The sequence below is a fragment of the Saccopteryx bilineata genome, chromosome 7, assembly GCF_036850765.1.
Source record: "Saccopteryx bilineata isolate mSacBil1 chromosome 7, mSacBil1_pri_phased_curated, whole genome shotgun sequence".
NCBI lineage: Eukaryota > Metazoa > Chordata > Mammalia > Chiroptera > Emballonuridae > Saccopteryx > Saccopteryx bilineata.
Genome location: NC_089496.1, coordinates 73,174,725 through 73,201,622, shown reverse-complemented (window position 1 = coordinate 73,201,622; position 26,898 = coordinate 73,174,725). Strand labels below are relative to the sequence as shown.

Sequence of the window (26,898 nt, the reverse complement as noted above, 5' to 3'; positions counted from 1 at the left end):
TACAACTGAATAATGTTGCGTAATTTGTTAACCCATTCATCTGTTGATGACCATTTGGGTTGTGTCTACCTTTTGTCTATGTACCTAACGCTGCTGTGAATATCATTCGTGTTTAAGTATGTGAGTCCCCGTTTGCAGTTCTTTTGGGTGTATATATACTTAGACGTGGACTTGCTGGGTCATATAGGAATTCTAATTTTACTTTTGGAGGAGCTGCCAGATTTTCCGCATTCCGTTCTGCCAGCAGTGGACGAGTGTTCCAGTTTCTAGTATCCTTGGCGTTTGAAACTGAAAGCTGAATTAACCACTGACAGGATGGGGAAGTGGCCTCTCGGAGACATTTTGAACTTTTGCTTTCACACGGCCTATGCATGAAAATGCCCAGGGGGAAGGATACATCAGTGATGTAAGCAGAAATTCCACCGGCCGCAGATGTCATTGTGTGTCACATCCCGCCACATTCTGAGCTCTGGCTTCAGATCAGCTCAACCCATTTCCCCGTGAACAAGCTCGAGACGTGGCTCTTCTTCAAGCAGAAGATGACCGACTGCGAGTTTGGATACATTCACAGGCTGGCCCAGGACTATCTGCACTGCATCCTGCAGATCTCACAACCTGGATCCCCTCCGAGCAGAACCTCCAGGGTGTTGCAGGACGTGGCTTTTTCAGTCCAGAAAGAAGTCGAAAAGAACTTGAAACCATGCTTGGACAATTTTGATGTTGTATCTGTAGACAATGCCAGAACAATATTCAATCAAGTGATGGAAAAAGAATTTGAGGATGGCATCATTAACTGGGGACGGATTGTGACCATATTTGCCTTTGAAGGGATTCTCCTCAAGAAACTTCTCAAAGAGCAAATTGCCTCAGACGTGGACACTTACAAGATTTCTTACTTTGTGGCTGAGTTCATAACGAAAAACACAGGAGAATGGATAAGGCAAAATGGAGGCTGGGTAAATAGTTTTCATTGTTCTTTATTTGAAATCAAAATGTACAGTTTCCTTGCTAATTACAAATATATATATATATATATATATATATGTATGTATGTATGTATATCTAAGGATTGTATTCTCAGCACCTCTCTAACCCATCTTTAGAATCAACAGCTCAGAGCCTAGTCTAACTTCGTGTTTGCTAGAGTTGTCATGACAATGTAAACTTAGCAGCGAAAGAGTTGGTATTAGACACTGTTATATTTAGGTTTTATATTTATTATGTTGCAAAAGGTAGGTGTAAATTTTTGCAAGTTCATTGCTTACAGATCAATTCCCCCCCCCTTTTCTAATATAACAAATTCTGGCTGTTAAAGCTTGATGGTAAAAAGTAATGTGCTGTACTATCAGCAAGAAACTTGATTCAAGAGTTTCCAAATAAAAATTCACTTTATTATCAATGATTCAAAAAGCCAGGACCATGTGTGGGGCCTATATTAGAACTTATGTTTATTAGGGGTCTTTTACAGCTGGGTGTGTGTGTGTTCCTCCTTATGTCCCAATACTTTATACTTAGCTTTTTTCTCTTCCCTCTCTCCAGAGGTAATCACCGTTATCAATTATTTTACATATAAAACATAGCTATTGAATATAGCCATAGAAAATATGTATAATGTTTCTTTATAAAAAAAAGATATTTTTGTTTGTTTGTTTTTGTGAGAGAGACAGACAGATAGACAGAGATCAGAAGCATCAACTCGTAGTTGTGGCACTTTTAGTTGTTCATTGATTGTTTCTCATATGTGCTTTGACTAGGGGGCTCTAGCAGAGCCCTGATCCCTTGCTCAAGCCAGCCACCACGGGGTCATGTCTGTTATCTCACACTCAGGCCAGCGACTCTATCCATGCTCAACATGGTGAGCCTGAGCTCAAGCTGGGAGACCTCAGGGTTTCGAACCTGGGTCCTCAGCATCCCAGATCGACTCTATCCACTGCACCACCGCCTGGTCAGGTGTAAAAAAGTTTTATATGAATAAATATACAATAGTAGTACATGGTACTTGCTCTGCTATTTCTTCACCCAAAGGTATTTTAAAGAGTATTTTTTAAAAGAGTGCAGCATTATACGCTGCTGTGTGCAAATGCTATTGAATGTCTGACCATTTCTAGCTGATGGATATTTAGGTTATTTCCGTAGTTCACTATTATGAATGATGCTTCATTGACTATCTTTATTCATGCCTTCCATGTGCATGTGAGTGTTTCTCTAGAGTGGATATTGGGATATAAAATTGCTGGGTCACAGTGTAGGTACATTTTTTAATTTACTAGATCCTTGACATCCAAAATGTTTCTACCAAGTAACACTCCTATTATAGCCTGTGATAATATCAGAAGTCCGTTTCCCAATCCAGCTAACTAAAACTAGGTGGTAGCAATCTCATAATGTGCCCACTCTGTTGGGTTAGAAATATACACCTGATTTGCCTGACCTGTGGTGGCGCAGTGGATAAAGCGTCGACTTGGAAATGCTGAGGTCGCCGGTTCGAAACCCTGGGCTTGCCTGGTCAAGGCACATATGGGAGTTGATGCTTCCAGCTCCCCCCTTCTCTCTCTCTCCTCTCTCTCTCTCTGTCTCTCCCTCTCCTCTTTAAAATAAATAAATTTTAAAAAGCACCTCTTACCTAAGAGTGTGCCTTATTTAAAAAAAATATGTATATATATACACACACCTGATTTATCTTGTTTAATTCTCATTTCCTTGATTACTAGTGAGGTTAAACATCTTTTCATATGTTTTCTGACCCCTGGCAGTTCTTATTTAGGGAATTGCCTATACTCTTTGCCCATTTTCCTATTATTTTGTCTTTTTCTTATTAACTTGTAGGAATTCTTTGAATATTCTGGATACAAAGTATTTTTGTGCGTGTGGGTGTGTGTTCACAGTTCTTCAGAGAAGGTCTAGTGAGCCCAATGGGGCAAAGACAGACAAACCTTGGGCACGTTACAGACATAGTTCAGGTGATGTGGTCTGAACTTTTTGATTATCATTCTATGAGGTCATGATATATAATAATGATAAAAACGATTATTTATGGAAAAATATTTTATGCATGTGGCAGGTTGCTTCCAATTTGCTCTTTTAAAACCATAGCTGTCTTCAGTCATGATCAATGTTTTAAAACTTGATATAATCCTACTTCTTGGTATTTGCATTTTGTTTGAGGCCCCCCTGCAGAATGATGGGGCTTACTGCAAGCTCTCTCTTTCCACTCACCCCTTCTTCCTGGAACCCCTCTTTCTAACATAGCCTGACTTGGGGCTGGGTGAAGCATGTGAGATATTGTCACATTTTCCCTCAGTTGCTCTGAGAAGCCATACCGCAGGACTGGTGGAAATTTCAGCTGTGCTGTGTACCTTTCAAGTCAAGGCAAACATTCTTTTTTTTTTTTTTTTTTTGTATTTTTCTGAAGCTAGAAACTGGGAGAGACAGTCAGACAAACTCCCGCATGCACCCGACTGGGATCCACCCAGCACGCCCACCAGGGGGCGATGCTCTGCCCACCAGGAGGGGATGCTCTGCCCCTCCAGGGCGTCACTCTGCCACGACCAGAGCCACTCTAGCACCTGGGGCAGAGGCCAAGGAGCCATCCCCAGCGCCCGGGCCATCTTTGCTCCAATGGAGCCTTGGCTGCGGGAGGGGAAGAGAGAGACAGAGAGGAAGGAGAGGGGGAAGGGTGGAGAAGCAAATGGGCACTTCTCCTGTGTGCCCTGGCCGGGAATCGAACCCGGGACTTCTACAAGCCAGGCCGACGCTCTACCACTGAGCCAACCGGCCAGGGCCAAGGCAAACATTCTCCAGCACAGAGACCCACCCGTAAGCCTGGGCTGGGACTGCTTTCCCAATGTCTACTATAGTATTTGGAACCGAGATGGTGATAAATATTATTTAAAAATTTAATTTCTTTTTAAAATATATTTTATTGATTGATTTTAGAGAGAAGAGAGAGAGAGAAAAAGAAAAGTAGGGGCGGTTAGGGGAGGAGTGGGAAGAATCAACTCGTGGTTGCTTCTTGTATGTGCTTTGACTGGGCTAGCCCAGGGTTTTGAAATAGGGACCTCAGCGTTCCAGGTCGACACTTCATCTGCTGCATCACCACAGGTCAGGCAAATTTAACTTCTTAACAATAAATGTTGTGAGGTCTTGGAATTCATAATCGGTGCGGGGTAGGGAGCTGTCTCGGAGAAGTTTTAGAAGTATACTTATCTTTTGGGGAGGCACGAGTGTGAGTATGAAATACTTTGTATGAACATGGCAGGGGAAGCCATTCTTGAGTGGAACCATAAACACACACGTGGGCTCACACAGGCACACTCAGCCTTCACCCAGTCCTTCAGTCGGTTTCAAGTTCTCAACTCTACACCTGAGTAACTTAGGTCTGAGACCTGACGGAGACACTTTGTAAGATAAGATGTAATTTCAAAGCCCCCTCAATCTTCCTTTCCCAGTTGAGTCATTGATTCCGTTAACGAAAGGCTCTGCTTCTGAGTCAGGACACTCTAGTAGAGCAACTGGTATCTTCTCACGGCGATGTTGACGGATCTGCTGAAATGAATGAACTTACTCTTGAATGATTCATTTCAAGGGAAATGGCACAGTCACATGTTGTGCTAGCAGAGTCAGATGGCCCTCAGGAAGAGGCAGAGAGAGATTTCACAACTTTATCAAGACACTAGCCAACAACAACTTCTCACTTGCCCCCCTCCCAATAAAATGCTCAGAACAAATCATCAATCATGAAGCTGTGTTCTGTTGTCCTGTGTATTATCCATATTTGCTCGTCATTGACTCTAAAGTAGAACTAAGAATACCCCTTATTTAATGAAATTGTAAATGTGCCCAGAGATATTTTTTAAAAAATTGATTTTCTAGAGAGAGAGAGAGGAAGGGAGACGAAGGAGAAAGGAATACTAATTTGTTGTTCTACTCATTTATAAATTCATTGGTTGATTCTTACATGTGCTCTGATCGAACCCATCGCCTTGGCACATGGGGATGACATTTCAACCAACTGAGCTATCTGGCCGGGGCCAAAAAGTGCCCAGAGATTTTATGAAAACATTTGGATCAGGAATGTGGTCTGAGAGAAAAGCACCAACTCTGAAGTAGAGGAACCTGGGATCGTTTCGAGGCTGCAGTGCTCACTACCTGTGTAACATAAACAAGTTACTTAACTTCTCTAAGCCTTGGTTCCTCCTCTATGGAACAGAAGGACTGCTGCCACTTATCTCCCAGGAGAGGTGTAAGGATGAAATCAGTTCATATTGTGTCTAAAGCACCTAGAGCAGTTTCTGCAAATAAGTTCTCAATAGTTGCTGTTGTTATTAGTAGTAGTATTGTCTAACTCCCTTGAATAAATATATCAAATCTCTGTTAATTATATGACCAATTACAGTTAGATGTTAGTCACCATCTAAAACAGATGTCTTGAAGTGAAAAAATTAAGACCAGTGTATTGATAATGAATTTATAAGTTCTTAATTTATTCTCTTTCTCATATTTATCAGCATAAGTTTCTTTCTTCCTCCCTTCCTTCCATCCTTTCCTTCTTTTGCTGATTCTCATCTCTGTTTTTATTCCTCTTCCACATTTATTATTACTTCTTCCTATCCCTTCTGCCCATTGGAAATGCTGAGAATTGCTAGCCTATCACAAGATCTGATAGGAGGACAAGTTCTATTTTCTGCTGTTTCCAGCATTCGTTTGAGAAGGATGGTTCTTAGCAACCAGTAGAAAGTGCCTGAGGTGAAACTCTTCACCCCTTGGGATCTCCTTCCCTTTTGAGCCAGGTGGCTTTTCTACTTCCTCCCTCTGTGCTGGGGGAGCGGGCGGGGCTCAGCCCTTCCACGCAGGAGAAATCACGTCTGCTTTATGCACCTTGTGCTCGGCGTAGGGCCTTTTGCAGAGAAGGTGCCCGACAAATACTGCTTCCTGTGGCCCATTCTCCACATAGCAACCAGAGTGATGTTTTAATAACTTGGATTAGATTAGATCATGTCCTAGCCTAATGAAAACCCCTCAAACACCCTTCATCCCAGAAATAGAAATGCAAAGTCCTGACCACTGTATTCAAAGCCCTACACAGTCCTCTCTGACCTCATTTCTGTGAGCCCCTCCTGTGCTCTCGCTCCTCCAACCTCGGGGCTTTCGCATTTGCTGTTGCCTCTGTCTGGAATAGTCTCCCCCTGAAGTCTGCATGGCTCACTTCTTCCTTTCACTCAGGTCTCTGCTCCAAAGTTGCCTGCTAACAGGAGTCCTCTTGAATCATCCATCACAAGACCACTGCCACTCTACCCCTGTGCTCTGCTTTACTTCCTTCAGAACTGTTTCCATGACTGGACATCAGTCACGTAACACCTTTTCTTGCTCAACTGTTTATGGTCTGTCTCTGTGATGAGCGTTTAGGCTTTAGTGAGGGCAAGGATCCTGTATAGTTAGTGTGCCAGGGTGCTTCCAGTGCTTAAAACAGTACCGTGTATGTGCTGAATGCTCCATAAATGTTTCTTGAATGAATAAATGAATGAATGATTGTGAGAGAAGTGGGAATAATATCACGCCATTTCCCATATCTTAAAAAAATCCTGAGGGTCTGATTTTCTTTGGATTATTGATACAGGATATTATTTTATGCTTTAGGCTTTCTTGAAACCTTAATAACTTAATAAACTATGCCCAGAAATAACCAGATCTGGGCAGCCTTGTATAATACTATATATATTACTGATAGGATATTGAATCCTTATTTGTATATTTATTTTTATATAATGGTTTTCTTTGTTTGTTTGTTTGTTTTTTGCAGAGACAGAGAGAGAGTCAGAGAAAGGGATAGATAGGGACAGACAGACAGGAAAGGAGAGAGATGAGAAGGATCAATCAACAGTTTTTCATTGCGACACCTTAGTTGTTCAATGGTTGCTTTCTCATATGGGCCTTGACCGTGGGGCTACAGCAGACTGAGTAACCCCTTGCTCAAGCCAGCAACCTTGGGTCCAAGCTAGTGAGCTTTTCTCAAACCAGATGAGCCCGTGCTCAAGCTGGCAACTTCAGGGTCTCGGACCTGGGTCCTCTGGATCCCAGTCTGACGCTCTATCCACTGTGCCATTGCCTGGTCAGGCCATATAATGGTTTTAAGATACAAACAGCATCATTAGAAAATATTTTTCAAAGAGGAAAAATCACTCCCATCCTAACATATTTGCATGTAGAGATCATATGTAAATACAACTAAGGTATATATATGAGTTTTTTCATGTGACAGAAGTTACAGCTATTGTCAACATCTCGTCACATATTCCATGTTAATTTCTGTGTCTACAGAATATTCCACCAATTTTAAATGTCATAATTTACTTACCCAATTCCCAAATAGACATTTGGGTTATTTCCCATTTTCTCTTTATAGAAATAATGCTTTAATAATGAAAACATGTGTGGTCTTCTCCACCTGTATATTATTATTTGGAACCAGCGATCTCGGAGTCCAGCTGGTGCCTTCAGGATTCAGCGCTGCCTGGGGCTTGAACCGGCACCCTAGGTAACAAGTCAGCACACTCAGGATCAAGCCTGCAACCTCGGAACTTTAGAACTATGCTCTATCCACTGTGCCACTGGCTAGGGCTCCATCCACATTTTAGAATACTGCCTCACTTCTAACAATGAAATGATAGATTTTTAAGATATGATTCTAATTACACTACTTAATATATATTGGAATACATAAGTCACAACACTTTTACCAGTATTGGGGCAGTGCCATTAAAAATAAGTTTGAGGGTTAGGCCCTGGCCAGTTAGCTCAGCAGTAAAAAACTTTAAAAACTGGCCCTGGCCGGTTGGCTCATTGGTAGAGCATCGGCCTGGCGTGCAGGAGTCCCGGGTTCGATTCCCGGCCAGGGCACACAGGAGAAGCGCCCATCTGCTTCTCCACCCCTCCCCCTCTCCTTCCTCTCTGTCTCTCTCTTCCCCTCCTGCAGCCGAGGCTCCACTGGAGCAAAGTTGGCCCGGGCGCTGAGGATGGCTCCATGGCCTCTGCCTCAGGCGCTAGAATGGCTCTGGTTGCAACAGAGCAACGCCCCTGATGGGCAGAGCATCGCCCCCTGGTGGGCATGCCGGGTGGATCCCGGTCGGGCGCATGCGGGAGTCTGTCTGACTGCCTCCCCGTTTCCAACTCAGAAAAATACAAACAACAACAACAAAAAAAAACCCCAAAACTTTAAAAACTATGTCAATTTAACAGGTCAAAAAAGCAATAAGATTGCATTAAAATATGAATTTCTTTAACTGCCAGTAACACTAAATTTTTTTTCCATATACATGTAAATAATTCCTATTTCTCTTTCCAATACCTTTGCCCTTGTAACTACTATGAGCTGGATTGTTCTCTTACATTGGAATGAACTCTTTCATGGAAACCAAATATTTTCCTAGTCTGTTCTCTTTTAGGTTTTTTTTAAAAAATTTAATCTTCATATAGCTGAATTTGTCAGTTTTTTTTTTCCTGTTTAGTCTCTTTAGTTTAGAAATGGAATGTGTGTAAGATGACATACTAACTGCCCCGTCATAATAGATGGTGCTCGTTGGCATAATGAGGAATTTACATCGGAGTGTCTCATTAATGTGGGGCTTGTGAAACTTCTAGGAGGGGAGCACTGAAGTGGTGCATACCTAGACTGTCCGGGAACTGCGTGCATGTGCGGAAGGGAGGGGAGGACGAATAGAGAAGGAGCAGTTTGTGTCCTCCTTGTGGCAGGACAGCATGTGTCTCAGAGCATGACTCTACACTAAACAGGCAGAAGCTGGCTTTCTTGGGCAATCTTTCAAATGGAAACTCCCCCTGATGGGTGCTGATCTTTGCTGCCGTGATGCTCAGAAAGCTGATTCCAAGACACTGCAGAGCTCTCAGGTCTCTTCCGGCTGGAGTTGCCATTGGCTTACTTTCTTCTTCTTCTTTTCTTCTTCTTTCTTCTTCTCTTTCTCCTTCTTCTTTCTCCAAGTAAGAGGAGGGGAGACAGAGAGACGAACTCCCGCATGTGCCCCGGCCAGGATCTACCAGGCAACCCTCGTCTGTGGCCAATGCTCTGTCCTTCTAGGGTCATGCTAGAAACCAAGCTATTTCTAGTGCCTGAGGGGGAGGCTCCACAGAGCCATCTTCAGCACCCAGGGCAATGCACTCGAACCAATTGAGCCATGGCTGTGGGAGGGGAAGAGAGAGAGAAAGAAAAAAGAAGAGGCGGAGGGGTGGAGAAGCAGATGGCTGCTTCTCCTGTGTGCCCTGACTGGGAATCAAACCCAGGAGATTCACATGCTGGGCTGATGCTCTACCACTGAGCCAACTGGCCAGGGCCTTGGCTTACTTTTTAGTGTTCATTGCTGGAAGGCATTTGTAACTCCAGAATGTGGACCTTGCTAGACACAGAACTAAGATTTACTAGATGAACACTTAAAAATATTATTTTAACAATTTTCTAGTCTTTATGGTGGCTGCTTGGAAATTTTTGGAGTGAAAAGCACAGTGTTTGCATTCTAGTACAGGTCCAGGCACTAAGAAGTTGGGTAACCTTAGATAACTTACTTTTTTATAGGCCTTAGTTTCCTCACTTGTCAAAATGAGAGGGCATTAGTCTGGATGATCTCAGAGGTGCTTTTCAGTGAGGATGCTCTATAATTATAGATCATAAATTAAATATAATGTCCAGTCCATAGTCTCTATAATGAAAAAGAATGAATTGTAGCCCAACCTGTGATGACGCAGTAGATAGAGTGTTGACCTAGGACACTGAGGTCCCAGGTTTGAAACCCTGAGGTCGCCAGCTTAAGCGTGGGTTCATCCGGCTTGAGCATAGGCTCACCAGCTTGAGCACGGGGTTGCTGGCTTGGGCGTGGGATCATAGACATGACCCCGTGGTTGCTGGCTTGAGCCCAAAGGTCGCTGGCTTAAAACCCAAGGTTGCTGGCCTGAGGAGCAATCAATGAACAACTAAAGTGATGAAACTACAAGTTGATGCTTCTCATCTCTCCCTCCCATGGGTCTCAAAAAATAAAAAAAGAGAGAGAGAATGAATTGTAATAGAAACAATCAACAATGTTTTCATTAGCTCACTTCACTTAATCTGGCTTTATCATGAGTCCTCATGATTCTCAGCACAATACAGTTTACAAACGTACATGGAATATTTCAATGCCAGACAACTAAAAGAGAAAAAGGGGAAAAAAGAAAGACTTTTGATTCCCTAGAACTGCTGTCCAATATGGTAGTCACTTGTCATTTGTGACAGTTGAGTAGTTGAAATGTGGCCAGTCTGAATGAAGATATGCCATAAGTACAAAACACACTTTGGATTTAAAAATTTGATACAAAAATGTCTCAAAATCCTATTAATAATTTTCATATTGTAACATATTGATATAATATTTTAGATAAATATATTTCAAAAATCGATTTTGCTTCTTTCATTTTTCCTTTTAAAACGTGGCTACTAAAAAATTAAAATTACATGTGTGGCTCACACTATATTTGTATTTGCTCTAAGGTGGTCTGGAAGCAGAGACAGAAAAAGATGATGATCAGAATAAAACTATTGAAATGACAAAGAGGATTAACCATCTGTATTATTTAAACAAAAATTTCTTTGGTTTTTATTCCAGCAAATGTAGTCACTACTGATTTTTAAAAATGTTAAATCCGTTCTCTCTTGTAGGAAAATGGCTTTGTAAAGAAGTTTGAACCCAAATCTGGTTGGCTGACTTTTCTGGAAGTTACAGGAAAGATATGCAAAATGTTATCTCTCCTGAAGCAATACTATTGACTAAAAAGGACACTGTGTATTGTGAAACCTGAAGCATGTTCTGGACTCTTGCAAGAGGTATTGCTAACACTTCTACTTGTAAACAAACAACATCGCTGATGCAACTTGACATTCCAGAGTTACGGAAATTTCGTCCCCCTTTTAATAAATAAGTTAAATGTATGTGTCTCTCTGTGTACTTTGTGTCTTGCCTGGGAGTCCAATTGAGGGGCAAAATTCAATACAAGGTACAGGTAATAGATTAATGGGATGAGTTAAGAGGAAGGTGAAATCTTCTGGCCCATGGCAGATTTTCTTAAGGGTGTGCCCATGACCTAAAAGTCATTTTCTTTGTAACTGGTCTAGATAACACAGTGGGTGAGTTGTCTTTCCACTTCCCTCTTGGCTCTATTTTTTTTAATTAAGAAAAAATTTTATGTATTGATGTTAGTGAGAGAGAAATTGAGAGAGAGAGAGAGAAAGAGAGAGAGACAGGAACATAGGTCTGTTCCTGTATGGGCCCTGACTGGGGATCAAACCAGCAACATCTGTGCTTCAGGATAATGCTCTAACTGAGCCATCCAGCCATGACATCTTCCTGGCCCCACTTTTTGTCAGCCCAAGTGCTCCTGGATGGTTAGAGTTTTCCCTTGATGCCCTACCCCCAACCTTTACTCCTTGGTCTGCCATTTGGAGTTGATGGATATAGAAGTCAGATACTCAGGACACAATGGGATAGTTTGAACAAAGGCAGGTAAATGATTTAATGCTAAGCCATTGCTAACCCTTCAATTTAAAAAAGTTCACATGTTACAAAACTGACTTTTGTTAGATCATGTTCCTATTTTTTTTTTTGCTTGTGTGTGTGTGTGTGTGTGTGTGTGAGAGAGAGAGAGAGAGAGAGAGAGAGAGAGAGAGAGATACAGGGATAGACAGACAGGAAGGGAGAGAGATGAGAAGTATCAACTCAAAGTTGTGGCACCTTAGTTGTTTATTGGTTGCTTTCTCATATGTGCCTTGACCCAGTGAACCCTTGCTCAAGCCAGCAACTCTGGGCTCAAACCAGTGACCTTTGGGCTCAAGCCAGTGACCATGGGGTCATGCCTATGATCCCATGCTCAAGCTGGTGACTCTGCACTCAAGCTGGTGAGTCCGCGCTCAAGCTGACGACCTTGGTGTTTCAGACCTGGATCCTCAGTATCCCAGACCAACGCTTCATCCACTGTGCCACCACCTGGTCAGGCCATGTTCCAATTTTGAGGTCAGCAAATTTGATAACAATATGGGAGCACTATACCTTGTTCTAGACCTTCCTAATCTTCCTTCGCCTCCCACTATACCATCTCTATCCCTTGACATTTGCACTATCATTCTTAGGAAGTTGTCAATTTTAATCCCTACTTTACTCTCGAGGGAACAGGCTTAACAGCAGGAAGAATCTTGTCCCAAGGTCATGGAGTTGGTGGGTGGGTCACATGGAACATCAAGTCCATGCTGGCTGTCACTGCCCTGAGCCTCCTCTCAGGGCTCTACTTCCTCTTGATCACACGATGCCACCCAGACCCTCTACTTCCTTCCCCATCCCTTTCACAAGTTGAAACTGCATATCAAGGTCAGCTGGGTGAAACTGGTTTCCCCACTGATGGTGTGGGTCTTTGGCAGCCAGGTGAATATGATGTGTCCTACCTGCAGTGTCACCCAATTTAAAACTGGCCACCATTATTTTGGATCTGGAAAGTTTTACCAGAGCATGAAAGTTGCTGACAGGGAAAGGTTGCTTTATATAATAACCCTGTATGAAAAGAAAACAAAACCTGTCTTTATAAATGGTAGCACTATGTGGCTACTTCTGCTGGAAGGTACAATAAGCGGGCACAGCATAAGGACGGCGCATGGTGAGGTCCTTTTTCCACAGTATTGGTGGGTTTTCTCTGATTCATCTGCCTTATGACCAAACATAAGATTTTCAAGCCAGCTGACTAGGGCTATGATTTGGAGTAAATCTAACAGGCTCACATGAGAACCCATGTTCTCCAAACTGTTCTCGAGTTGAAGGTTGATGATTGTGCTGTTTGAGCAAGAGAAGAGAAGATACAGTATACGGGAAGAGTTTATTATAGACACTTGCAAAACAGTTTATTTAAGCAATTAATTCCCCCTGACCTTGCTTCCTATTTCACCGAGAACTGCCACATCACGTATCTTCTCCACTTTGTTTACCTACCTACCCTGCATCTATGCTGCTATATTTTTCTTCCTTCCTATGATGGTGAATCAGTTGTTCTAAGGCCAGCCCCTAATATTTCTGAATTAGACTACATTCCTTATTGCCTCTGTAGGAACATTGCTTTAGCCTCACTCTTCTGCCTCAGAATTTCCCTCCCTACTGGATTAGTCCCATTAGCACACAAAATTGCTATTATTTATCCTATGTATGCCAGGTCTGGCTGTGGTGTGACCAGTAGATTTAATGGCTTGGAGGCCAGTTAGAAGCCTTCTGTAATAGATGGTTAGTAAATACTTTTGACTTACTGAGTCAACTGAAGTTTCTATATCTATCCATTTGTGTGTGTGTGTGTGTGTGTGTGTGTGTATTTAAAACCACGAGTTCACACTGACACTTTTAATCCCAATACAACACCACAGGGTTCAGTTCAAACTTCCTCTGTCCTTATCTGTAATTTGTTTTTCCAAAAGGGAAAAGCCTCACTCTCATTATCCACAACATATTTACTTATTTCTTCAATTCTAGATAGAATAAAGTAGTTTTTGACAATTACTAATTTATAATCCTCTGAAAAACAAATGTACCAACTAGAGTGCAATATTTGTGTAAGGTTATCTTTGTCTTTAGTCTTACGGCATTGAATCAAAATACTGTTTTCCGAAGTTACTTAAGTTCTTCTCCACCCACTTAGTTGTGGTTATGTTAATCATTTACAATACAGTTCAGTTTGTCCCTGACTGTATTTGATTTTGGCTTCCCCCACACCACTGTTGTATGTACACAGTCGTCCCTCGCCATATCGAGGTTCACTTTTCACGGTCTCACTGGATCACGGATTTTTAAATTGTATATATCTAATTTTGTATCTTGGATTTTTCGCTATATTGCGGGATTTTGTGGTAGATAGGTATTTTTATATATTCTTTTAATTATTTTTGTGGTAAAATAAGCAAAATAAGTATGGGAAAGGTTAATAACAGCATGGGAAAGGTTTATAAGAGTGTGGGAGGGTTGATAAAGCCTTAAAAGATATATAAATAATAAAATAAAATAAATGTAAGGTCGCTACTTCGTGGACTTTTGCCTATCGCGGGGGGGGGGGGCGGTTCTGGAACCTAACCTCCATCCATAGATGAGGGATGCTGTATAGGTAAAACATTAACATGGTTCTAAGAGTCAGAGTTATTGTAGGGGAACTCACTATAGAGATGCAGTATGGCTCCAGCAGCAGAGGCGTCTGGGAAGGGCTGTGCTCTCTGTAACTCTCTGCAACCCTATGCTGGGCTGACTGCTCCAAACCAGAATCATGTCCCAGGAGGGAGGTTAGTGAATGTATACATCTGCCTGATGTTATCTTTTAACTTACAAATGCATTTTTCGTTCTGATGGTCTTCGTGATTCATCACCGTATGGTTTTGCTATTAATCCCCTATGGGGACCCGATTCTAGGAGGGGCGTGGATTTTGCAGAGCCTGCCACCACTGGGAGGGAGCAGCTGCTGTGTCCGTGTGTCTGTAAATTCCCCTATTAAAGTTCTTACGAATTCGGATAAGGCTACGTGTCAGTTCCTTGAAATTGATCCTCAATTTAGATTTTTGGGGCTTTCCCTCAATAGCTACACAAAAAAGTACCATGAAAGAAATGTCACTTTCTCCTCCTCACTGCTTCTCCATTCCCATTTTCCCCTTCTTTCTTCCCAATTGTCACCTATTCCCTATAGGTACCCAAATGTAGGTTGTTTTACGTGTACTGCATTTTTCCAGAAATGAGTAACAACATTTGTATTTTCTTTTATCCTTTTTTATTTCATGTAGATATAATTCATATTGAATTCAACCTTTTAAAATGTGCAATTCAGTGGTTTTTAGTATATTCAGTGTTGTACAACTGTAACTGCAATGGAATTTTTGGACATTTTCATCACCTCTCCTCCCAAACCCTTTACTCTACTCCCCTTTGTCCTCAGCCCAAGGCAACCACTAATCTACCTTCTGTGGCTATGGATTTGCCTCTTCTGGACATGTCCTATAAAGGAAATAAAAAAAATATTTGGCCATGTGTCTAGCTTCTTTCATTTAGTGTACAATTTTCAAGGTTCATCTATGTTGTAGCATTTTAATTCCCAACAGTAAGAGGGCTTTGATATCTCCACATCCTCACCAGCCCGTTTTGTTTTGTTTTAAGTTTAAATTGTTATAGCTATTCTAGTGGATGTGGAGTGGTATCACTTTGTGGTTTTAATTTGCATTTCCCTAGTGACTAATAACGTTAAAAACTTTGAATATGCTTATCAGCCATATGTATTATCTTATATGAAGAAATGTCTATTCAAGACCTCTGTTCATTTTTTTTTTTTGTATTTTTTTTTTTCCTGAAGCTGGAAATGGGGAGAGACAGTCAGACAGACTCCCGCATGCGCCCCACCGGGATCCACCTGGCACGCCCACCAGGGGCGACGCTCTGCCCACCAGGCGGCGATGCTCTGCCCCTGGGGGGGGGGTCGCTCTGCCGCGACCAGAGCCACTCTAGCGCCTGGGGCAGAGGCCAAGGAGCCATCTCCAGTGCCTGGGCCATCTTTGCTCCAATGGAGCCTTGGCTGTGGGAGGGGAAGAGAGAGACAGAGAGGAAGGGAGGGGGGTGGAGAGGCAAATGGGCGCTTCTCCTATGTGCCCTGGCCGGGAATTGAACCCGGGTCCCCCCGCACACCAGGCCGACACTCTACCGCTGAGCCAACAGGCCAGTGCACCTCTGTTCATTTTAGAACTGGATTAGCCATTCCTTTACTGCCGAGTTATGAGTTCTTTATATACTATTATTCTAGATAAGAGCACTTTATCAAATAAATGATTTACAAATAGTTTCTTCCATTCTTTTAGTCTTCATTTTCTTGGGTGTCCTTTGATGCACTTTTAAAATTTTGATGAATTTTCTTTTGCTCTTTGTGTTTTTGTTGTTATAACTAAGAAACAAATGCCTTAATTCAAGATGAACATTTATGCTTATATTTTCTTCCAAAAGTTTTGTGTTAACTCTTGTACTTAGGCCTTTGATCTATTTTGAGTCATGCTCGCCTCAGTGATTTGAGATGACATCTTTATCATATACTCAAGTTTCCACATGGCTTCGGGTCTATTTCTGTGCTTTTAGTCTGTTTTACTGTCCGCTGTGTATCGAGTGGCAGGGCCACGCTGTTTTAATTACAGTCTTTACAGTATGATTCAAGGTCTAGAAGGGCTGTGATCCAGAACCCTGTGTGACCTTCGGTCTTCCGTGTTTTCCTAACTCTGCTTGAATGCTTGTTTTCCCTAAGAACTTGATTAAAGTTGACTTATTAACATAAAACCTCGTTTTCTCTAAACTTGTAATTATCTTTGAGTTTACCTTCCTTAGCCTTTGAACTGTCCCCCTTTCCCTGGATCCCTGAGCGGCGCCGTGAGGGTCATGTGACCTCCAGGAGCCTGACTCCACACCTGGTTGTCCCCTGGAGGTACTACCCTCTCTCCTCCCGACCCAGGTACACGCCCTGCAGGGGAGGAAAGCCCGGTGCCTTCCTCGTTTCTGAAGGCGCGGAGCTCTCACAGGAAGAGCGAGTGCCAGCTTACTCCACCTGGAAACCGGAGAGCCACCGCCCGCACAGAGCAGGGGTTGCCCGCGGAGAATGGCCCGACGGGGCGGGGCGGAGGCGGGGCGCCCGCGATCCGGAAGCCGCCGACCCTCCCCACCGGCGGCCCTACAGCGCCGACAGGGCTGAGAGCGGCCCGTAAGCCTGACATGACAGCGGCGGCTATGAGTGGCGCCAAGCGGAGCCTGCGGGCCGAGCTGAAGCAGCGCCTGCGGGCCATCAGCGCGGAGGAGCGGCTGCGCCAGTCCCGCCTCCTGACCCAGAAGGTGCGCCACCGCAGGGGCTCAGGCGGCGGTGGGCGAGCTTGACTAGCTCACGGCCGCGCCGCGCGGGCTTGCCTATCTGCGCAGGCGCAGGCCTCTGGCGCGTGCCCTTCTACCGTGTGCGCACATCCCTCCGCGCGCACGTCTCCCACGCACGGACTTCCCCGCGGCGCGCGCACGTCACCGCCTTTCCTTCCCCTCACCCCGCCGTCCCCAGCGGCGTGCGCACGTCCGCTCCGGCACGCTCACATCCTTCGGGTCTTGTCTGGACGCGCCGAGGCACGAGGTCCGCGCAGCTGTGACAGGGACAGGGCTAGTGAGGGAACGGAGGGGGTGCCGCCCTCCTCCCGGGCGGGCCGGGGCGGCGCTGAGAGCTCCCCCGCGGGCTCGTGCAGGTGCTGAGGCAGGAGCAGGTGCGAGCACAGCTGCTGGGGGCGGGGAGGGCCCCAGCTATGAGCCTTCCACTCGCGTTCGAGGTCGCGAAGCGAGAAGCGGGGAGGAGGCCAGTTCTCGCGATAAAAGGACCGGAGAATCGCAGTTTCTTCAGATGAAGAACGTGCTCAGGGCGCGGAGGGGGACGAGCTAAGACCCTCTGAGCGCTCCAGGGTCCAGCGGTGCCCTGGTCCGGTTCTGAGTTAATGAGGGAGAACTGATTCGCACACTGCAGCTGCCTACTAGGTGGAGAGCTGAGGGGACAAACTGAGCGGAGGGAGCGAGGTTCCCTGTCTGTGGGTGGGAACCTCCTGTGGGCTCCTTTCATTGCTGACGCTGCATTATATTTTAGGTTGTTTGTGTGATTTGGGTTTTCTTGCCAGTATAGCACAGCCAGCCCCATCCTGCCAGGAAGGCACGTGTGTGGGGCAGTGATTTTGGTTGGACACCAAAGAAAAAAATCGATGTCCTGTGAATAAGTTAATATTAGTAAATTTTTTTTTTTTTTTGTATTTTTCTGAAGCTAGAAACGGGGAGAGACAGTCAGACAGACTCCCGCATGCTCGCCCGACCGGGATCCACCCGGCACGCCCACCAGGGGGCTACGCTCTGCCCCTCCGAGGCGTCGCTCTGTTGCGACCAGAGCCACTCTAGCGCCTGGAGCAGAGGCCAAGAAGCCATCTTTGCTCCAATGCAGCCTCGGCTGTGGGAGGGGAAGAGAGAGAGAGGAAGGAGAGGGGGAGGGGTGGAGAAGCAGATGAGGGCTTCTCCTGTGTGCCCTGGCTGGGAATCGAACTCGGGACTTCTGCACGCCAGGCCGACGCTCTACCACTGAGCCAACCGGCCAGGGCAATATTAGTGAATTTTTAAAATGTATTTTCAAATTATGGTTGACATTCCGTATTATATTAGTTTGAGGTGTAGTGGCGAGGCATTTATATAACCTACAAAGATGTTTAGAGATTAGCATGGGAGTTCTTTTCTTTGATGTTCCCTGAAATTAGATACGTCATAGGAAAAATTTTTTTAAGTGAGAGAGACAGGAGAGAGATGAGAAGCATCAACTCATAGTTGTGGCACTTGAGTTGTTCATTGATTGCTTGCTCATATATGCTGGGCTGAGGGTGGGTGGTTCCAGCTAAGCCAGTGACCCCTTGCTCAAGCCAGCAACCATGGGGTCATGTCTGTGATCCCACACGGAAGCCTCTGACCCCGTGCTCAGGCTGGCTACTTTGGGGTTTCAGATCTGGGTCCTCAGTGTCCCAGGTCAACAGTCAATCCACTGCGTCAGCACCTGGTCAAACCATAAGAATTTCTTCATTACCCTTCACTATTCTATTATCCATTATTTCTCAAGTTTAAGGTTAAAGCAGTAAAATTAACAGCATTTTACTCCTCTCTTCACATATGACAGCAATACAGTGACAGCTGAGAACTGTCATCAGAAGGAGAAAAAGACACATGACCCTCAGCAATAAATACATTTTACTTAATACAAATATATATATACACGTATAAGAAATATATTTTACAACCCAATATTTCACAACTCCATATATATACCATGAACTTGAATATTTTTTATTTTTCAATTGCAGTTGACATTCAATATTATATTAGTTTCAGCTGTACAGAATAGTTCCTAGACATATAATTTACAAAGTGATTCCCCCTGGCTAAGTCTAGAGCCCACCTGGCACTGTACATAATTATTATACAGTGGTACCTTGAGATATGCATTTAATTCATTCTGTAACTGAGGTCTTATGTCAGTCAACTTGTATATCAAACTGCTGATACTGGACCTGGGCGCCAACTAGCGGCAGCTTCCCAAAACACGACTCGTATCTCAGAATTTCGCTCGGATCTCAAACAAAAATACGGACTGAGTCATAGCTCGTATCTTAAAAAGTATGTTAGTCTATTCATATCTCAAGGCACCACTGTAATTGACTATTTTCCTTGGGCTGTACTTTACATCCCTGTGGCTACTTTGTACTTAAAAATTTTTTTAATTAAAAAATGTTTACTGATCGATTTTTAGAGAAAGAAAGAGAAACATCGATTTGTTCCACTTATTTAAGTGTTCATTGGTTGATTCTTGTATGTGCCCTGACCACGGATCTAACCCATAGCTTTGGCCTATCAGATGATGTTCTGACCAACCGAGTTACCTGACTTCGGCTCCACCCTTCACCATTTGCAGCCAGTCCTCCCAACGCCCCATCCTTCTCCCAACTCCCCTTCCTTTTGGCGACCCTCAGTTTTCTATACCTATGAGTCTGAGTCTGTTTTGTTTATTTTGTTCTTTGAATTCCACAAATAAGTGAAATCATGTAGTATTTGTCTTACTCTTTTTTTTTTTTGACAGACAGAGGGACAGATAGGGACAGACAGACAGGAAGGGAGAGAGATGAGAAGCATCAATTCTTCATTGTGGCACCTTAATTGTTCATTGATTGCTTTCTCATGTGTACCTTTATTGGGGGGCTGCAGCAAAGCGAGTGTCCCCCTCACTCAAGCCAATGACCTTAGGCTCAAGCCAGCGACCTTGTGCTTCAAGCCAGCGACCATGGGGTCATGTTTATGATCCCATGCTCAAGTCAGCAACCCCGTGTCAAGCTGGTGAGCCTATGATCAAGCCGGATGAGTCTGCACTCAAGCCTGCAACCTTGGGGTTCCGAACCTGGGTCCTCCACGTCCCAGTCTGATGCTCTATCCACTGCGCCACCACCTGGTCAGGCTGTCTGACGTATTTTACTTGGTATAATACCCTCTAAGGTCCATCATGTCGCAAATGGTAAAATTTCATTCTTTTTTATAGCCAAGTAATAGTCCATTGTGTATATCACACTTTTTTTATACACTCTTCTGTTGGTGGGCACTTAGGTTGCTTCCATATCTTGACTATTGTAATGAAGCTGCATTGAACATAGGGGTGCATATATCTTTTTGAATTAATGTTTGGGTTTTTTCAAATAAATATGCAGAAGTAAAATTGCTGGGTTATATAGCAGCCCTATTTTTAATTTTTTGAGGAACCTCCATACTGTTTTCCACAGTGGCTGTACAAGTCTACATTCCTACCAATAGTACATGAGGATTCCCTTTACTCCACATCCTCATCAACAGTTGTTTGTTGAATTACTGATGATAGCCATTCTGACAGATAGAAGATGGTATCTATTATTTTAATATTTTCTATTTCACTTTAAAGTGCTGATTGTAACCCATTATTGATTTTATGACCAACAAATGGATCATGGCCCAAAACATCAATATACTATCATTAAAAAAGTGTTTTATCATAGTGCATGTTTAATAAAGGTATTAAATTATGCTTTTCTACTCCAATTAAAAACAGCATATTCTTATTGACACAATCTTTTTTTATAATTTAGAAATTTATCAGCAAAGTAATTAAAGAAATTTAACTTTGTGTCATATCTTGCTCTTCAACTAAATCAGATGAGGAAATAGTGCCCTTTTACTCTCTTTGTCTTCTACTCTGACACCTACTAAATTGTCGAGTTTATGATATTTGGACTCTGTTCTATATAGTGATTCTATTGAGCATTTTTTTGTGACTGATTTCCAAAGTTGAAATTTAAGTAAATAGTATTTACTGTGTTTTTGTTATATGCTGAGATTTACTATAGAACCAAGCTGCAGGATTGAATAAGAAAAGGATATATAATTCTATGTAACCAGATGTGTGTTCCTAGAAAGGGAATGTTTTGAATGTCAATACAAAATATTTTCTCTTATGCTGTACAATTGCATGCTTTGGTTTGTTCCTATTTGGAGTATAAATTTCTAAGTTAGCTCTGTATTTTTCCAGGAGTTTTTGATTACTTTTATTTTTAATTTATGGCAAAACAAGAATATGTCTTTATCTTACCAATAGATTCTTTTTTATTTTGCCTGTTAAGTCCACTTTCTTCTTCTTTAAATTTTTTATTTATTGATTGATTTTTTTAGAGAGAGGAAGGGAGAACAAAGAATCATTTTTTTTGTTTTCTATGTACATATGTATAAAATAACAATATTGTGTTATTTATGCATTCATTGATTCTTTTTTCTTTTTTTAAAAAGCCATTTTTTAGAGACTTTGTTTATTCATTTTAGAGAGAAGAGAGAGAGCGAGAGACAGAGACAGAGGGGGAGAGGAATAGGAAACATCAACTCCCCTATGTGCCTTGACCAGGTGACTTTAGCATTCCAGATCTATGCTTTATCCACTGTGCCACCACTGGTCAGGCTTTTTTTTTCCTTTCTTTTTTTTAATTTTTTTAAGTGGGAAGAGAGAAGATAGTGAGACAGACTCTTGCATGAGCCCTGACTGGGATCCACCCAGCAACCCCTATCTGGGGCCAGTGCTCGAATCAGCCGAGCTAACCTCAATGCCTGAGGCTGATGCTTGGACCAACTAAGCCATCCTCAGTGTGCAGGGCTGATGCTCGAACCAATTAAGCCACTGGCTGTGAGAAGGGAAAAGAGAGAGAAGGGAGAGAGGGAGGGGAAGAGAAGCAGAGGGGTCGCTTCTCATGTGTGCCCTAATTGGGAATTGACCGTGGGGCATCCACACACTAGGCCAATGTTCTGTCCACTGAGAAAACCAGCCAGGACCATTGGTTGATTCTTGTATGTGTCCTGACTGGGGATCGAACCCACAACCATAGCTGATACTCTAACCAACTGAGCTACCTGGCTGGGGCTCCACTTTCTTCTCCACTCGAGCCCCCTGCTCTCTCTGATCTGCCTTCTAACCCATTGCACAGCCATTGCTCTGGGGTTCCTCTTACTTCACTTCTGAGTTAGGGCTGTTTATTGAATCCAGTGTCTTATTATTATTATTTTTTAATTTAAGCTAGAGTTTATCCTTAAGTAATTTTTTTGAGAATATCTATGGAGGTAAACTTGTTAATACTTTATGCCTTAGAAAATATCTTTACCCATTAATTGCTAGTTTGAATTTCAAATTTAGAAGTATTTTTTCTTGTTTTGCTTAGTACCTGTGATCTCCATTCAATCTGAAGACTGCTATTTTTATCTATTATATTTTTGGTTACTTCTTTTCTCTGCCTTTCTGCAGTTCCTGTTAGTAAAATAATAAATGTTCTAGCTTGATCTTCTGTCTCAACATCTTTCCCTCTTTTTCCCTGCTTCTTTGTCTTTCTCTCTTTTAAGGCTTTCTCCTGAATTGTTTTAATTTTGGTCATCTTAATTTTTAATTTCCAAATATATTTCTTAATTTTATGATGGCTTTCTTCCTATAGCAGCCTGTTTTATAGATGCAACTATCTTGAATTTGAGAAAACTAAATAGAATTAAACAATTTTTTTCTTTGAATTACTTCAGTTTTCTACTGGCTCAACCACCCCTTTTAAAAATCCTTTTATTTTGTGTTTTGGCTTTCTAAGATGTTTGATAAAGCTTTATTGTCTGTACATACTTATGAATGGAAGTGTGATAGCTAGTGGGGGTTTCCTTTGCCTTTTGTGGTCACTGGGATTCCACGAGAAGAATGGGTTCTGTCTGGCCCTGGCCGGTTGGCTCAGCGGTAGAGCGTCGGCCTAGCGTGCGGAGGACCCGGGGTTCGATTCCCGGCCAGGGCACATAGGAGAAGCGCCCATTTGCTTCTCCACCCCTCCGCCGCGCCTTCCTCTCTGTCTCTCTCTTCCCCTCCCGCAGCCAAGGCTCCATTGGAGCAAAGATGGCCCGGGCGCTGGGGATGGCTCTGTGGCCTCTGCCCCAGGCACTAGAGTGGCTCTGGTCGCAACATGGCGACGCCCAGGATGGGCAGAGCATCGCCCCCTGGTGGGCAGAGCATCGCCCCATGGTGGGCGTGCCTGGTGGATCCCGGTCGGGCGCATGCGGGAGTCTGTCTGACTGTCTCTCCCTGTTTCCAGCTTCAGAAAAATGCAAAAAAAAAAAAAAAAAAAAAAAAAAAAAGAATGGGTTCTGTCTGACCTACATCCATCATGTTCTCTGAGTGCTGTGATCTGCTGCTGTTTTGTCTGTAAATACTCTTTCATCTATTCTCTGTCTTACATAAATCAGTTAAATCTCTATTCTTTTGTTCTCACTGCTGTAATTTTTTAAATGTAAATGAGATTTGAGGAAGGGAGGAATAAAGAAGTGTATGCACAGTCTTACACTGAATTTTAACTGATGTTCATTACTACTTATTCAGCTCTTGATTTTCTATACTCTGCTCTTAAGAGTACAAAAAAGACACCTCAACTTTCTCAGGTAGTACTTAGGTACCAGAAGCCCCAGATCTGCTGCCCAAGGCCTGAGTTTCAGATTTACATTTGCTTTACCTATTTTAGGCCTAACAGCTTGTGATGTGACTTCTCGGAAGATGGAGTTAATTTCCTTCCTTAATAATGTTTTGGCCTGACCAGGCAGTGGCACAGTGGATAGAGCGTCGAACTGGGATGTGGAGGCCCCAGGTTCAAGACCCCGAGGTCGCCAGCTTGAGCACGGGGTTATTTGGTCTGCTGAAGGCCCACAGTCAAGGCACATAAGAGAAAACAATCAATCAACAACTAAGGTGTCACAACGAAAAACTGATAATTGATGCTTCTCATCTTTCTCCATTCCTGTCTGTCTGTCCCTATCTATCCCTCTCTCTGACTCTGTAAAAAAAAATGTTTTGGAGTGCTCTATTTATTTAATTTCTATGTATCCCTTTTTATTAGGAAAACTTGACTTTCTGAATCTTCTGAATCTGTGTTTTTCTGCTAGTCATATTTATAAACCACTTTTGTAGTATCTTTTTCTTCTTAGCTTGCAGAACAAGGGAGAACGGAAAAGGAAGGGGGGAGAAAGGAGCTAAGAGCTAACTCTGAGTCTGGGGAAGTTCTGAGATTGTTAACTTCTCTGTCAAGCAGAACTCAGCCCCCTCTCCTGTCTGATGAATGGTTAAACTGAATACGAAGAGAATTCCTTTACCCGTATCTGTCATCTCATAAATTTGGCACTTGCGTTTAGAGGGACTTTGCCTCTCCAGGAATCCCCACCCCGATCTTTGTGAACAGTTTAACAATTATTTGAACAGAAGAGTTTTAGGAGGTGAGCAGAGCTAAGAGAATTATAAGAGGTGCCCTGCCTCCTTTGAGCATACAGACTGGTTAGAATTCTACATTTAGAGCACATGAAACAATTACTAATCAACTCACAATGCATGAATGTTAAGTTATACATTAACTGTAAATGTAAGGGTTCAGCAGAAATCAGGAAAAGTTAGGGCTTGAGTTGGGCTTAGAATTTAGGAGAGAAACCTGACAATGCAAAGAGTGAAGAAGCTTCTGGGAGCCAAAGTTCAGATTTAAAAAATGCAAAGACTAGGGGAAGTGTGTGAGAAGAATGGGTAGATGGTCAAGTGTGGAATTCTCTAAATAGACATGACAGCAGGGCCCCAGAGTGACTTTATAATAACTTACCATACCTACAAAAACAGGTGTGCCAGAGAGGTGTAAAGGGGTCGTCTTTACAGTGGTTGTAAACTAGGTTCATCTTATACAGTGGTTGTAGATTTTTCTACTTGCATTTCCCACTTTTTCACGCTTGTTTTTGTGCTCATTGTTGAAGACAGTGATTCATCATCAGACACCGATGAGGACAAGCTAATGGATGGGAGTTTTGACAGTAATGAGGAGTTGTATGAATTTTATGATGAATAAAACTTGAGTTCAATAACTTTATGTAATACATTTTTTAAAAATTTTGGGCCCCCAAATTAAGGTGTGTTTTATACATGGGGAAATACGGTGTTGGGTTCAGAACCAAAAGTGAAGGTTCAGGATCCAATATTGTCTGACTCACTATAGTTCTTTGCTGTTTTTAGTTTTTTTGGGTTTTTTTTTATATGAAAGAAGTTGAAAATTTTTGACAAGGAAGAAAGTGTTAGAATTGTTAAGGGGAGTCACTAATTTTTAAAAGTGTAATCTTGGAAAATATAATTGCCATCATTTCCCATTTAGGTGATTGCCCACAGTCAGTATCAGAAATCCAAAAGAATTTCCATCTTTCTGAGCATGCCAGATGAAGTTGAGACAGAAGAGATCATCAAGGACATTTTCCAACGAGGCAAAACGTGCTTTATCCCACGGTACCAGTTCCAGAGCAGTCACATGGATATGGTCAAATTAGCATCACCGGAGGAGATTTCTTCACTTCCCAAAACATCCTGGAATATTCATCAGCCTGGAGAAGATGAGGTTCGGGAGGAGGCCTTGTCAACAGGTGAGCACGAGGTATTAGAATTGACATCTTAGGATGGTGTCAGTCTGTGAAGAGTTGTTAGACCTTTGATCCACTTGTTATGTTTGGGTCAGTGGGTGTCACTTTCCCTACAGGGATGACTTTGTATTTCACTTGTATTCCAACACACTAATCACTTGGCTTAGGATGGACACCCTCTGTAAGCCATGAAGTGTCAACTATAATAGTAAGGTATTAATATAGGAACACTTTTACTCTACCCCTACGGGTTGAATTACACATTTTCCCTGAATAAGTTTGTCACTTCCCATGGTTTCAATTATGATGTGTATGTTAATGAGTACATTATTATTCATGCTAATAAGGTTGTTTATTTTTTTCTTTTCTTTTTTTTAGTTAAATGAGAGCAGGGGAGGCAGAGAGACAGACTCCCACATATACCCTGACCAGGATCCACTGGCAAGCCCCCAATCACCCAATGGGGTGATGCTCTGCCCATCTAGGATGTTGCTCCATTGCTTGGCAACTGAGCTGTTTTTAGCACCTGAAACAGACGCCATGGAGCCGTCCTCAGCACCCCGGACCAACTCGCTTGAGCCATGGCTGGGGGAGGGGGGAAGAGAGAGAGAAAAAGTGAGAGAGAGAGAAGGTGGAGGGGGAAGAGTGGAGAAGCAGATGGTCGCTTCTCCTGTGTGCCCTGACTAGGAATCAAACTCAGACATCCATAAGTTGGGTGGACGTTATACTACTGAGCCAACTGGCCAGGACTTAATGAACTTTTATATCTCTAGTTCAGACCTGTCAGTTACCTTCTGGGCATCTCTGCTTGGATCTCATGTTACAAATGGAATCATGTTCTGCTCAGTCCCTACTATCATGCATCTCTCTTGGTGCATCAGCCACCCAGCTGCCCATGCCCGAAATCTCAACATCATCCCTGACTCCTCTCTCTCTCATGCTTCCCATGTGGTCTGTTGCCAAGTCCTGATGATTTTATCTACTGAATATTTATCAAACCTGTCCACTTCCTTCCAACACCACTGCTACTACTGCAGTCTAGGCCGCCATCTTCTGTTGCCTGGTTATGCTAACAGCCTCTGAACTGTTCTTCCTTTCCTTGTCTTTCTTGCATCTTCTCCTTCTTCTCAACCCATCATCTACATAGTAATTGAAACAATTTCTAAAACACAAGGCTGACCTCTTCTGTCCCCTGTTTATGTCTTTCAGTGACTTCTTGCCATCCTTAGGTTGAAGTAAACACTCCTTAACAAGGCTTCTCCTGATGTGGTCCTGCTTATGTTTCTAATTTTACATCTTTCTGCTCTCCCACTTCATAGTT

General features: G+C 42.9%; 2 protein-coding genes across 5 annotated transcripts in view; both read left to right on the top strand.

Annotated features, from left to right (window-relative positions):
• Positions 1 to 368: 368 nt before the first annotated feature.
• On the top strand, positions 369 to 10,937 carry BCL2A1 (BCL2 related protein A1). The gene is made up of 2 exons (XM_066239332.1): positions 369 to 956; positions 10,697 to 10,937. Exons 1-2 carry the CDS (start codon positions 540 to 542, stop codon positions 10,802 to 10,804), a joined length of 525 nt encoding a protein of 174 aa, XP_066095429.1. The 5' UTR covers positions 369 to 539; the 3' UTR covers positions 10,805 to 10,937.
• A 3,292-nt stretch (positions 10,938 to 14,229) lies between these two features.
• MTHFS (methenyltetrahydrofolate synthetase) overlaps positions 14,230 to 26,898 on the top strand; it is a 38,191-nt gene continuing 25,522 nt past the window's right edge. Inside the window, exons 1-2 of one of the 4 annotated variants that reach the window (XM_066240603.1) lie at positions 14,230 to 14,332; positions 25,319 to 25,580. In XM_066240603.1, the coding sequence (XP_066096700.1) occupies positions 25,373 to 25,580 (208 nt within the window). In that variant the 5' untranslated portion in view covers positions 14,230 to 14,332; positions 25,319 to 25,372. Of the gene's footprint in view, positions 14,333 to 15,888; positions 16,899 to 17,025; positions 17,309 to 25,318; positions 25,581 to 26,898 lie in introns of those variants that run through there. The other 3 variants (XM_066240602.1, XM_066240605.1, XM_066240604.1) reach the window with 3 other exon arrangements.

Excerpts from the sequence above, each read along its gene's own strand:
- BCL2A1 (XM_066239332.1), top strand. The coding sequence starts at position 540 with ATGACCGACTGCGAGTTTGGATACATTCACAGGCTGGCCCAGGACTAT. Across the intron at positions 957-10,696 it reads TAAGGCAAAATGGAGGCTGG|GAAAATGGCTTTGTAAAGAA; the intron begins GTAAATAGTTTT and ends TCTCTCTTGTAG.